This window comes from Budorcas taxicolor, chromosome 4 (genome assembly GCF_023091745.1).
Source record: "Budorcas taxicolor isolate Tak-1 chromosome 4, Takin1.1, whole genome shotgun sequence".
NCBI lineage: Eukaryota > Metazoa > Chordata > Mammalia > Artiodactyla > Bovidae > Budorcas > Budorcas taxicolor.
Window position 1 is genome coordinate 29,057,039 of NC_068913.1, and position 14,946 is coordinate 29,071,984.

At 36.8% G+C, this 14,946-nt stretch overlaps 1 protein-coding gene across 1 annotated transcript in view; it reads left to right on the forward strand.

The window, feature by feature from the left end:
- Positions 1-5,067: 5,067 nt before the first annotated feature.
- The window catches only part of HDAC9 (histone deacetylase 9), a 584,217-nt gene continuing 574,338 nt past the window's right edge, over positions 5,068-14,946 (forward strand). The window contains exons 1-2 of the mRNA XM_052639177.1: positions 5,068-5,180; positions 5,586-5,648. Of these exons, the coding sequence (XP_052495137.1) occupies positions 5,627-5,648 (22 nt within the window). The 5' untranslated portion in view covers positions 5,068-5,180; positions 5,586-5,626. The remainder of the gene's footprint in view (positions 5,181-5,585; positions 5,649-14,946) is intronic.

Below are 14,946 nucleotides of genomic sequence, written 5' to 3' on the forward strand. Positions count from 1 at the left end.
TGGAATTACCATAATTACTTTTGAATAATGGTTTGCATTAGGATTCAATGCCTATTTTAAATATTTTGCCCTATTCTTTTTTACTTATTAAGTAAATGTAATATTTAGATCAGTTTCAAAATGTTTATTAAATTGAATTGAAATTCATTATATTAAAATTGTAAAACTACCCATCTATTCTAGCCTCACATTTGTATTAACTTGTTATGGTTCTTATAAAATGAAAGGTAGTATCTTTTTTTCCTAGTCAGTAAAATTGGTTTTGCAAATACCCAGAAGGAAACTTAGTCACATTTCTTTACAGACTTCATTGAGAGGGTGTGAGAAGAATTACTTCAATATTCTTGATATTTAAGTTCTTAGATAATAGAGGTAATCAATATACTTGGTAATTTTAATGATGCTGTTTTCCCCCCAGAAACAAGTGGCATCTATTTTATGTAAGTATCTTGTGTCTTTTTGCTGTAAACTAAGTTTTCACTATCAAGAGTTGAAAGACAAGTCTGCTAATGACAAAATGGGCTGAAAGAATGCACGGATGAAATATAAATAAACCTGAAATTATATAACTTGATCAGAGTGAAGAAAATCCATTATTCGTACCATTCTATGTGGATTGCCCTATCTGGGGACCTCTGAGAATGGATAATTACTCTTTTGAGTTTCACTTTATTTTATTTTGTATGACTATAAAAGCTTGGTGAATATTTTTATAAATTGTAGTTTGAGGGGAAAATGTAAATGTAAAATGACAAGAGATTTATATTATGTCAATACAGATGGTCCCCAATGTCAGTGGTTCAGTTACCGAACCAGGTTCATCCTGCTGACACACAGCAAGCCAAAACGCTGAACCTCTGGATATTTTCAGCAGAGAGAGGCCTTATTGGAAAGGTAGCCCGGTGAGAAGACAAAAGAACAAATCTCACAGACCAAGGGCTAGGGGTATTGATGGGATAAATAATAAGAAAAGCAGGGGCATCTGAAGCATGGGGAGTTTTGGAAGCCTGGGGAAAGGTGATTGGAAAAAGTGCAATAATTATCTTTAGGTGCAGGTGCAGCTAAGCTACAGGCTCCTACACGTTCAAAAGGTCACTTTGTGAACACTGGGCATGACCATTTGACGAGTCTGTGATCCTATCCGGTCTTAACCAACTCAGCTCAAATTATATGCAGCTGACTCCAGGTTTTTGGAAAACTTCTTGGGGAAGCATTTTACTGTTTAGGCCATGTGCTCTTGGAGGACATGCAAATATTAAAACAACCTTGATTAGTCCAGGCAGGTGAAATAGATTTGACTAATCACTATGCATGGTTTCAGTTCCATTTACCAGTTTTCAACTTTACCACAGTGTGAAAAAGATAAGCATTTAGTAGAAACCATAGTTTGCGTTTTGATCTTTTCTGTGCTAGCGATAGGCCTTTTGATATTTTCTGAAGATGCTGGGCAGCAGCCATGAGCCACAGTTCCTAGTCAGCCACAGTGACCACTGGGTAAATAACCAATATGCTTAAAAACATTTAGTTTTCACTTTCAGCATAGTATTCAGTCAGTTACACGAGATATTCAATACTCCATGTAAGATACGCTTTGTATTAGATGCTTTTGACCAACTGTAGATTTCCATAAGTGTTCTGAGCCTGTTTAAAGTAGGCTAGGATAAGCTATGATGTTTGGTGGGTTAAGTGTACATTAAACACATTTTGACTTAATGATATTTTTCATGAAGGGGTTTATTGGGAAGTAACCACAACTTTAGTCAGGGAAATTCTGTACTAGAATTTTTTTTTAAAGAGAAAGTATGTGTTTTTTAAAGATATATATTTTTATTTATTTATTTGGCTGCACCAGGTCTTAGTTGCGGCATGTGGGATCTAGTTCCCTGACCAAGGGTTAAACCCAGGTCCTCTACATTGGGAGTGCGGATTCTTAACCACTGGGCTTCCAGGGAAGTCCCTGTACTGGAATTTTTGTCATCTCTCTTATATGTTTATGACTAGTTTTATGTATTCTGTTTAAAATCACTGACACAATTGAATGATTCTATTTTTCAAAAGGAGATAATATCAAAGTTTATTCTGAATGTCTCAGATACTTATTTGCATTATAAGGGATGAAATGGTAGGCTTGAGAACATGAATGCTGATTCTGCTAGGCTTGACTACCTGTTAGAAACTAAGCAAGTCTCTTTTGTTAGAACTCCATTAATGAATGCTTTTTGCATCCTTCATAACCCTAAAATGTTTCTTTACTTTCTTCTTGTGTATATTAGGGAGACCATTTGTATTAGATCAATTTTTTTTCCTTCCAGTTTTACTGAGATATAATTGACATACAGCACTGTATGTTTAAGGCGTAGGACATAATGTCTTGACTTACATACAGCGTTAATGATTACCACAAGAAGTTTAGTAAGTATTCATCTGATACATCATCATCTACTATAGATACAAGATAAAATGAAAAACATTTTTTTCTTGTGATGAGAACTCTTGGAATTTACTCTCTTCACAACTTTTTAAAATAATAGAAAACAGTGTTAATTATATTAATCGTATATTAATTAACTAATTATGTTTTATATAATGATTATGTTGTACATTACATCCATATTCTTTCTCTTATAACTAGAAGTTCATACCTTTGACCACCTTCATCCAATTCCTTTTCCCTTACCCTGGTAATTACTCTGGTAATCACAAATCTGATTTTTTTTTTAATGAGTTTATCTTCAAAGTATGATTGATCAACAACACTGTGTTAGTTCCTGGTGCACAGCATAATGTTTTGAGATATTTCCATACATTACAGAATGATAGTGATGATAAGTCTAGTTATCAGCTGTCACCATACACCATACTTTTTTCCTTAATTTTTGTTTTAACACAAGAAGTCATTATTCAAAAGATATCATTATTCAAAGTAAGCAGATGAAAATTAGGCTGCTCTGGTTCAGGGAAGAACCTCTTCTGGTACCCTGGCATCCTGTGGGAGAGAGAGTTTGGACATCATTATAGATGTCCTCCCAGATCTAAAATGCTGTGATTGGTTATATAATCTCTAAGTTGCCAGATCCACAGAATTTCCACTTCTGGAATTTTAAACACCAATTTCTTAATAGAGTGAAGGTTTACTTATAATAGCAGATGAAATTAGTTTTTCCCATTGACAGGAGCATAAGGTTTTCTTGTTTTGCTTAAGTCAAATGTAATTTGGAATAACTCTTTTTAAAAAACTTGTAATTTATCTGTTCAATGTGTGTGTGCTAAGTCGCTTCAGCCATGTCCGACTCCTTGCGACCCCATGAACTGTAGCCCACCAGGCTCCTCTGTCAATGGGATTCTCCAGATAAGAATATTGGAGTGGGTTACCATGCTCTCCTCCAGGGGATCTTCATGACCCAGAGATCAGACCCAGGTCTCTTAAGTCTCCTGGACTGGCAGGTGGGTTCTTTACCTCTGTCGCCACCTGGGAATTGTGCAATAAATAGAAGTTAATATATGAGGGAAGGAAAATTTAGTGCCATTTTTTAACAGTGCCTATTTAACCTGCCTATTGACTTAACATGCTTCCTCCTTTTCACCAAAACACTGTCTCCTTGTTCTTTTTCTTCTGCCTCACACTCTGGTTGATGAACATTCCTGCTTCATCTGATTGTCCTGGAAACCTTGAAACACTCTGCTGTTTCCCTTTCTTTGTGTGTTAGCAGTGCCTTAGGGATTTTATTTTTCTTTTCCTTTAGAAAAAGGAGACAATCTCCTAGACCATTGGATTTTCACTTTGGGATTTGCCCTTGGAATTTGCTGGAAGCTAGCAAGTCAATTTATGATGTAGAATTTATTCCTCACATATAAAAGATGTTGTAAGGATATACCAGAAACTATAGAATTTTTAATACTAAATTCTGTAGCTTATTTACTTTATAGGTGAGTTCCACAATATGTGTTGGTCTGGGTATATATCAACTATTATAAATACTATTTCTACAGAAAAGTGAGGTCTGTATTTCAGGCAATTAGTGTAGAGATGAATACTGAACATTTAGAGCTGGGGACTGACTGTATATATTTATTGAACCACAGGTGCTTACATGCAGTAGTTCTGCACTATCCGTAAGAAAAGTACCAACATAAGTACCAACATGTTCTTTTCCTTTTGCAGGTGAATTGAATTTAGCCTGAAAGGCTGAAATGGAACATTTTTAGGTCTAAGTTGTGTATATATGTGTGTGTGTGTACGCACACACATATATATTCATATGTACACACATTAAAAAATTTAGATACATTAGAAACTGAATAGGATATAATAGATAGGTGGTACTAAGATTGCATTAAGATTTGTGAAGCGGACAGTTGCCTTACATGAAACAGCAAGTAAAAAAATCAAGCCAGTCCTTCATAAACATTTTGTTCTGGGATGTGCTTGTTTTCTGAAACTACCTCTACTAAATCTCCTGTCAGTCTTGAAACTAGAAGGCAGAAAAGCTTCTAGTGCTACAGCCAACTGCAGTGTAGCCAGAGAAACAGGCAACAAAAATAGAACACCAGGATTGCTGTGCGTGGGTGAGGCAGAAACCACATTATGAGCAAAAGCTTCCAGTATTATTTTAGAACCAATACAGAGCTCTGCACTTCTCTCCTCTCTCTTCCAAAAACACATACTACAAAAATAAAATGAAATGAAATGTATGTGCATTTGCCCTCTTAGAATTATGATTCTTGATTCTCTCCGCGCCCCCCCCCCCCCCCTTCCTTTCTTTGGAAGCAAATCGCCTGTATGGAAACAGTGTGTAAAACAAGGTTGAAGGGAGGAAAGAGTTAATGGCTTTTAAGGCCCTGCAATAGAGAATTATGGTTTGAAAGATAGAGGCTGGACAGCTGGGTTTGCTGGGGTATTTTTAAATGCATTAATGCAGGCTCCAATCACTCGGCCATGCTTGACCTATTTTTGGCTCAGGCCGACCATTGTTCTATTTCTGTGCCTTTGGGCCATGCTGTTGTTGATTCATATGCAAATGGATTATCACTAGCTTTAGCCAACTTGAGCTGAGAGAGACCAGAGAGGAGGAAGAGACACACACACACAGATAGCAGAAGGGCACCGGCTGAAGCCACTGGCAGGACTGACTGACGCTTCCTACAAGGAAACTCTAGCAGCCTGAGGAACTATAAGCCAGGTTTAATTGGTTTCTTTTTCTTGTGGGTAGAGTTAATATTTTTCTACTTACTCTGACAAAGCAATAACCCTGAAGCACACTCCTAGTTCCCACCTGCTTTTAGTTTCCGGGATAGCCTAAACTCCAGAGAGCCCTAGCATCCACCGGGTCCTTTCTGCTTTGTACACAGGTTGGTAACATAGGAAGGTGCCCAGGTCTTCTGAAAAGTGCGTGTCCCCTGAATAGAAAGGAAAGCATTGTTGAAGTTGATCCTCTGCTGCTTTTCCTTGGGGAGGAGGGAGGACCAGCCAGGGTAGCTCCTGGGGCCCGTGCACTGAGCAGCGATGAATCTTTCGTGTAGCTGAAGTAAGAGTGATTGGAATATGCTGCAGACAATTTACGAGACTGACTCGTGTTTTTCTTCAGATGGGGTGGCTGGACGAGAGCAGCTCTTGGCTCAGCAGAGAATGCACAGTATGATCAGCTCAGGTAAGATCTTTCTTCATCACTGAGCCGTTGTCTGTGTGAAAAGGGGGCTGACTTGGGAAATGCAGCTCAAGAAAGCGCCTCTCTTAAGGGTTTGCTGCTTTTTGGTGTTGATGTTGCTATTTTCTTGTGCATCTGGAAGGTTTAACTTAGATCCCTTCCATTGCTGTTTCCGTGCATATTCAGTGTGCTCAGGGACAGGCTGCTTCTGAATGAAATCGCCAAGCTTCTGATGAAGGATGGGACTGAGATAAGTAAAATATAGTTGGGGGTGTTTTGCAACTGACTGACCGTGCAACTAGAAAGAGGAGATGTGTACTGACTGTATGTGTGTTCTAGTGGGACTTTAAAAATCAGGTAAGTTCATATTGGGGCTGCAGTTTCCCTTGCAGCCGTCTCTAGCCAGATGATTTTGTATTTACAGTGTGCCTACAGAATCACATCTATTTATAGACCTACCTTTTGAAATGTGTTTGCTACAAGAGTTGCGAAGGTAGTTTTAATTTGGCTTTTTTTTCCTCCCGCAGCCCAAAATGAAACTTCTTAAGGATGAAATAAAATTAGTATTAGTAGATGGTTATTTTAATCATCTTCAAAGCTTTTGGGGAGTCTAGCATTGTCAGGCAGATGCAATGGCATAACACACATATAAAGGTGTTATATGCAGGTGCAACATTTTAAAGAATAACAGAAACAGACTCCAATTTCTAATTTCTCTATTGTATATGCTTGTGCCTTCAAGAAGCTGAGCTGATGGGAGATCAAGCTTGTCAGCTTTATCAGTTTCTGTTTGTTAAAAGCGCAGACTCTCAGGTCAATAGCACAGTACTTGGGTACTTGTAATTGTTGCTTTTCATATTTATCTCTTAACAGCTAGTTCCTAAAGCTTGAGGGACTTTTTGTCTTGGTTCTCTTCCGAATGCTTCAGTCTAAATTGGCTTTAAGTTCTCCCTCACATCTTCTGTGTTTCTGTGTGGGTTTAATCATAATTATAGATCACCACCTAGATTTCCATATTAAGAATGTGGCATAAAGCAGCATTTACTTGGTAGAGCTAGATGGGAAAGAAAGATTCCACAGGTTGGCTTGATATCTGTTTTAGCATTGAATGCCTTCTCATCTCTGTATCTGTGTTTGAAGCAAGTTCTCTTTGAAGCTCAGTTATTTGGAATGATTTTAGGATCCTTCTGTTCCAGAGTGAAATATCAGTTTTGGGTCATTTTGGTATGTTCACACTTAAGTGACAGGACTTACATTAATTTGTAGTGCCTGCTTATTGAAAGCAAACATACCAGGATTTCAGTATAGTTTATCACCTTTGCGGCTGCAAAGCTTACAGAAGCATGAGGAGGGGTCAGCCTGTATGTCTCTGATGGAACTGGGCACTTAGCATTTTATTTGTAAATATCTACCAGCTCTATTTAAATTACTATTTTGGATGTCTGTTCAGTACTACACTTTGTCCTTTTAGTCCTTATCTCTGTGTTGCAAGTTTACTGTTTCTTTCATATGGTAGAAAACAAGCTGTGCCTTTCAAGCAGAGACTCTCTGCTAGCACTGTACCTTGCTACAGGTGTTTGCAAGCTTCACTTTTTCTTAGTATCTGATAATTATACACAAATTTACTCCAATTTCAGTTGAGATTGTCATTTTCCTGACATTTCGTGATTTTTTTTTTTATACAAAGCAACAATATTTTCCAGCAGGGACCCGCTTGAGACTGTGTGCTGTTGTCAGTTTTACAGGAAGAAACATGTAAGCACCAATAAATGAAACGTGATGTCAATTGACATCCACTCCCAAACCTGTCTGGTAGAAATAAGGAAACTCCAAGTTCTATTTATTTTTAAATTTGAAACATAAAAACATTTGCGTTCTTCCTACCATGTCCTGTAACTTTTGGTTTTGTTTATTAGCATATTATTATATGCCCTTAAATTTAATTCTCCCAGTCTTGTATACTGCTGAGGCAGTGACTCTCAAAGGCGGTGTCACTAAGAGTCTTTTACAAAATGCTGGTGTCTGGGGTCCACCTTTACTGTTTCTATTTAAATGGTATGAGAAACAGCCTGGACACTGGGGTTTTTAAAATCCTGAGTAATTCTAATATGCAGCAAACTTTGGTTATCACTGATATAGGGGAAAGGGGAAGTGATAGTGATGCTGGTGACCCATATTGGTAGGGTTTGCCTTTTAACTGCTAAATTAAGGGTATTTTGTTTATATTTAGCTACAAATCTTGTTCACTTCCTCTTTGGACCAGTGGCATAGTGGTGACTGAAAGGGTTAGAAATTGATGGAGTTTTTGGATCTGAAAGAGAAAAAAACACTGTAGCAGTGCAAGGTGGAGGGAATACTATTCTAGGAGCTGAGAGCTCTGTGTTCTAGCCAGAGCTCTGCTGCTAAGTTGTGAAACTGGTTTACTCACTTGTAAACTAAAGAATAAAGATGTACTCCTGCTTACCTCTTGGCATTCCTGTGGAGGTCAAAGGTAACATGTTATTAATGTGTATTCTCACTATTTTTCATTAATACTTTTAGCGAATGAACTTGGGTTTCTGGTTCTTCAGTACCAAGATCTATCTCGCTGAATGAGCCAGATAAGCTATAGATTGTACATCACATGGGCAAATGACTTTTTATTTTGATAAATTTTCCTTAGTTACCTTGTAAATCAGGGTTTGGCTTTGTTTTCCTGGTCTGATAAGAATTAAATTCTCTCCTGGAGCAAATGGTGACTTTTAATCAGAGTAGCGCGTGCGTGTGTGTGTGTAAGCTATGAAATGTTTTATTACATAATATTCAAAGGCAAAGAAGTTGCAGAATTAACAGTGAAATCCCAGCAGATTTCTTGAGATTAGTTGTTTGAAAAGCTATGTTTTCTTGTTAGTTGTTGCTTTACAGTTCCTATTTGTTTTTCTAGTTATATTGGATACTGTGCATTAATATCGATGACTTTACTTCAGAGCTGTTTATACATTATTGAATTACAAGTGCTTTTTATGGTTCCGTTTTTTCCTAATTCTGACCCAGCCACGCTAAACGTCTAAGGTAGAATTAGGTTCTACAATGTAGTCTGCTAGTGTTTCTTTCTTTTCTTTTCTTTTAGTAAAAATGCTTTATAGTATTGAATCTTGAGTTCGGCATGAGTGACACATCTTGCCAGGTCAGTCTCCACTTTTGTGGCCGTGTGGGCCAGTATAAGCGGTAAGCAGCAGAAGCTGAAGCATGTACAAGCACTGACTCAGGTCACTCCGCAGTGGCTGGCAGAATACGGGGTGTTCTCCTGTTGCCAGGCTTGTTGCTTAATATGTTGGACAGCAGAACCATCCAGATGATATTGGAATGATTATTATGAAAGAATTCCTAGAGTTTATACGGCATCATTGTAAAACACTTTTACAATAAGGAAAACCCCTGTTTTCACTATGTATTCTTATTTTAGGGTATAAAAGAAAAACATTGAAATCTTAATTCTTAATTTCTTTTAAGGACAATATCTCTTCCCCCTTTCAGAATCCTTTTATCTCCTTGGTGTGTATTATCAAGGGAAAATGAACATTTTAGATTCAGTAGTCATTTATGTCTACTTGGAAAGCAGAATCTAATTATGAAAATGTAAGTCTGTGAAATGCCCCTGTCATGTCAAGAATCACTTCTGGCATTCCCCATAATGACTATTTTTGCCATTCTCTAACTCAGGTTATCTTTACTTACAAGGGTGTTATCAATTGAAATATTTGATAAGTAGCAATCAAAAAGCTGGTTATGAGTAGGCCCATTGAGAATGGGGACAAGAATGAGTATTTTATTTTTCTGTGGGGAACACAGGTGGCGTAATTGTTGTTATGTCCTTTAAGTAAGGAAATTCAATAAATCCCTCAGAAGACTATAATAAGCCCAAACTCTGAATTTAAAAAGGTGATTTTTGAGATGAGAAATTTGAAAATGTACTATATTATGTCTCACCACTGATCAATAATGAAGTAATCCTAAAATAGTATAAACTGTCTACCCGCCCCACCCCGCCCCCAACCCCCCATACGCGACACTTAGCATTAACTGGGCAAAGAAAATGATTTGACCTAATGCAACATATCTCAGAAACTGGCAGTCAAAGGAAAAATGGAAGCAGGGATCTTTGATCAGAACTGAGAGACTTAACAGGACCTGAATTCTCTTCCTCTTTAGAATTTTACTGACAAGTTGATAACTTCCTGAAAATTCTCACTAACATTCCCATAACTGGAGAGAAGCAAACCGAGTGGATATCCTCAGCTTTTGGTGGTGGTGGTGTTTTTTTCTTTCGACTGAGGAATAGTATATAAAGGATTCTGGAAGAGAAACTGGTGAGATGGAGGAAGGTGAACAAATGCTCCCTCCAGAGAAATGAAGACTTCAGAGCAACACTGTCAATTGGAAACAAAAAGACCCATAGCTTTTTGCAGTGAAATATTCTTCCCCGATAACTAATATGATAGATCCCACTAAGAAAAAAACATCGACTTCACTGAGACCATGAAATTGTGTAATAATTTATTCCTGCAAGTAGAGCACCTTAGTAAGAACATAAATTCCATAAAGCAGAAGCTCAAAGATAAGATGCTAAACCAATAATATGGGATGAAAAAGGATATTTTAAGTCTAGGAAAACAAATTTGAATGAAAAAAAGCATGATAATTATAGAACAAAAATATTCATTAGAAATAGCAGGAAACATAATAGATACCAGTGAAAATTTTTACCAACAAAGAGGAAAGGCTGGAGACAGTCAGAGGGACTGAAAAAGGAAAATGGATTAAAGCAATTGGAGAGAAGTCAGTAATAAGACAGAGAAAGACAGTGTACCACAAGGGTTATTATGTCCCTGCAGTTGATATTCCAAAACATTGAAACAGAAGATTATTTTGTAAAAATAAAGAAAGATTATTTCACTGACAAGGGGAAAAAAAAAGAAATCTGCATATTGAAAGAATTCTCCTCTTTTAGGAAAATTTGCTGCAAGTGCTCAGCACAGAGTCATATCCTAACTGGGCTATTGAATTTCAAATGCTAAATAATTCTTCAGGGGTTCAGGAAAGTAAAGCAAAGATCTGCAATGGGAGCGAGTGGGGGTGGGGAGAGAATGTGTGAAACTCAAGAAGGCTTATGAAACTTACCCAGCTCTCCATGCCAGAAGATAATGGAGGAAAAGCTCAGAAGCTGTAAAAGAAGTGCAACCTAATGTTCCACTCCAGGGAGATGTTATTAAAATATAGAGAAAATATGTAGGCAAGTTAGACATTCTCAACCACAACCCAGACGGCTTGACAGGGAAGCCCACACAATGGGGAAAAACAAAAATGAAAGAACTTTAAACAAAAGCAAAAAGTGAAATGTAGTCAGAGGAGGAGGAGAAAGCATAGTTAGGTTAATGGGGCAAAAATTGAATCCTTTTAAACAAATGTGAGACTGTGGTTGTAGGACAAAAAGCAAATTTTATGAAGTAGGGCAATGTAAAAATATTCCTAAAGCTCTCATCAATGTGAGGCATTGGGGAGAGGTGAGATGTGGGGATGTGTGAAAGCACTAATATTGGCTTCTTTCTGAGCAGGGACAGACTCCCTGCTGTTTAAAATAGAAACACATGGTTTAAAAAAGAGACTCCAAACACTGATTTCTTTTAAATAGTATTTTCATTTAATCTTAGACATATCTTTTTGGAAATAGTACCTCATATACAAAGGAAGCATTTAGTATGTTTATTGTCTTTTCAAATGAGTTTTTCATTATTAAATTCATTTGAGTTTATTTTTTAAAAATAAAAATAACCTTGGTGATATCTCATTTTATAAAAGTTTATTTTATCTATCTATCTCCCAGAATAATTCATATATAAATAGAAGAAAATCAGGAAGAAATTGTGCATAGTGGTGGTAGGGGGACTTTTGTTTTCATTGTCATGATTTTTGCCGTGTATGAATTTTTATAAAATGCCCATATTTTCTAAAGTGTTTTTTACACACCCACACGTGAAGCTACTATGCCGAAATACTAACCCTGATTAACTGTAAGTATTAGATATGGAAGCTTGGTTAGTCTCCCACTGTAAGTAACAGAAAATCCTATTTGAAGTAACAGTGACAAGATAATTTATCATTTAGTAAAATAGCGTGGTAGCCATATCAATGGCAGTCAGGTTCTTCATAGTTCTACCGGTACTGCTGGTCTTAGAGTTGGTATCATCATAAGTCTCTTTCCTCAGTAGTCTAAAGTTGATTGTAGCAATTCCAGACATTGTCTACATACACAATAAATTCCAGAGACATAGATGAGAAAACTTTGCTTCCTTAGATGTTTTCTTAAGGAAGGAAGTTTTTCAGAGAAGTTCTCTAGCAAGTTTTCTTTAATAACTCATTGACCAAAAGAGCATCACCTGCCCATATAGCAGTAAGTCATTGAAAAGAAGAATGAGACCACTATGATAGCTCCTTCAGACCATGACTGAGCCGGGGAAGGTGGAGCCTACAACTAATACTCTGGCTTCCAGAAGAAAGAAGAAAGGGTAAGCAGAATGGATGATGTTAGCTGGACTCCACAGTGTTTGCTGCTACAGTGTTGGTTGGTGGTTGGAATTTTCTCCTTTGTAATTTTCTTTAGTTTGTAATTTCTCAAAATACAAATAAGTGAAGGAAGTGGAGTGTGTAATTTCTCTTTCAGTTGAATTGTGTTACTTCATTTTCATGAAGATATATATCCATTTAAACATTGATTTTTTTTTTCACTATTATAGAATAGAAATACTTTCTTAGTACTCTCTGTTGTTAGGAGTCCCTAATACTAAAGAGACTGAAGTAATTGTGGAAGAAGACTGGATCCCTGTAAGCTGCAAGTTGTCATTTTTTCTTTTTTAGGAAGGAGGAAATCAACATTATGGACTGATGCATTAAAGCTTTCATTGGAAATTTGAGTAAAAAACTCATTTATTGTTGGCTTTGAGAGATACAGAAAGTATTGCAAGAAATTTTTAAAGAATGTGTAAACTTTTTCAGTACATTAAGGGAGGATTTTCTTTAAAATATTCAGAAAGCAATTTCTTTGCCAGTATGTTGCTATAGTCATTACATTTTCAGAGTAATGAACAATTTTAACAATCTGGGATGGTAACTTCGTTTTAACATTTTTTTTTCCTGAATTAGAATACTTTGAAAACAATTTAATTGCAGTAAAAGTCCATGGAATGACTTTTAAAACAAGCCTTCTTTAGATGAAATTCAAAGATATTTTGGCATGTGTTTCAAAACAGTGTGTCAGTACTGTGGTCTATCCAGTTCTTAAAAGGAAGTTGCAGTACTAGTGGTTATTAGGTTGGGATGTGAAATGCCCTTACAATGGGCAGTTCTGATCTTGGGAGACCGACAATTGGGATATGAAAGGACAAGAAAATACCTTGTTCCCACTAATTCCATTCTTCTTCCACTAAGTTGCACAAAACAAATGTAATTAAAACAATTTGTTTTTAACAATACTAAACAATTTGTACTTTTAAATGTTATCAGAGAACTTTATGTTCAGTGCTTGATGAATACAAAACTAAGTCAGTCTTAACGTTTTATAAAAGTATCAATTCCATTCATTATATCCATGATAAATTTTCTGTAGTAAAAATAAGTGATGGGCCTTTTATATATGATGTTTTAAAAATATCCAATAATTAAATCCAAGCAAACTACATTTAAGGAAGAAGGAAATTTACCAAACCACAAAGTGTAATTAGTCATTTACTTATGATTAAGCTCTTTGCATGTTGATAAGTCTGGAAATACCCCAGAGCTTCACTTTCTTGTGCCTTCCCCTCATGTCTTCCCCTTCTTCCTCTATCACTTGTATTTGAAATGTTCAATTTGTAATTTATATTCAGCATTGACACAGCTGTAGCCATGTGAATGTCATTTTCAATTATTCAATGTAAGTTTTGGTAGGTATCTAAGGCATGGCATTTCCAAGCTCAGTTAAAATATGATACTGTCATGTATTTTTTTTTTTTGAAATTTGGAATTAAAAACAAACCAAACAACAACAACAGAAAAAAAAAAAAAAAAAAAACCCTGAGAAAATTTCTCTGCATTTTCATTAAATTACCCTGTGGGCTGGGAGTTCTTGCTATTGTAGAAGTATGTTTACTCAGAAAGTTTTCAGGGAACCCCACATAGGGTGAGCTAGAAAAGTTATTCATGAATTGAACTTGATTTAAGTTGTATTTGTGATGTTGGTTTATGAATCTGCTTATGGAGAGAATTCAAGTATGTATTTTGAGTCTGTGATTTTACATCAGGAGCTACTCATTTTTTATTCGTAATAAATATTATCACTGTCAGCATCTTTATTGTTTCTTTCTGCCCCATTCTACTCGAATGTAGTTGTTTAGTCTCAGATTAGAAGGTCAGTGATTGGACCTATATATGCTCATCTTTTTTTTTTTTTTAAATCACTGTCATCCTTATTATTGATATAAGAAGCTAATGTTTCAGAGATTTTCTATACCAGGTGTTATTTTACCATTTAATCCTCTCCACAGCTTGAGGAGGGATACAATAGTTGCAGCATATTTTACTGATGAGAACATTATTTCAGTGAAATTTACTGATGGTCATCATGGCTAGGGGCTGACATAGTCAGCTATGAACTTGTTCTTGTTTACCATGTCCCTGTCACTTTTTCTCAAAGAGGAAAGCATTTAGCATGGTAGAATGGTTTTCATATCATTTTGGTGCTAAAGATGTGGAATCAGCTATACTTGTAAACACACATCTAGATACTCCTTTTGGTCCTGAGAAGTTTAGAGCACACATATGCAACTTTGTTGAAATACTTTCTGGAAGAGCCTTACTTTACAACCCCAGAGCTTGATAATTAAATTGGAGTAAATTAATAAGATCTCAGAGAAGGAAGTGGCACCCCACTCCAGTACTCTTGCCTGGAAAATCCCATGGGCGGAGGAGCCTGGTAGGCTGCAGCCCATGGGGTCGCTAAGAGTTGGACACGACTGGACGACTTCACTTTCGCTTTTCATTTTCATGCATTGGAGAAGGAAATGGCAACCCACTCCAGTGTTCTTGCCTGGAGAATCCCAGGGACGGGGGAGCCCGGTGGGCTGCCGTCTATGGGGTCACACAGAGTCGGACATGACTGAAGTGACTTAGCAGCAGCAGCAGCAACAACAAGATCTAGGGTTGAGACCAACTTAAGGCAACCCCCAGTATTCCTTGAGATTGATGATACATGGAGTAATGAGCAGACACCATGGACAGAACCAGTTAT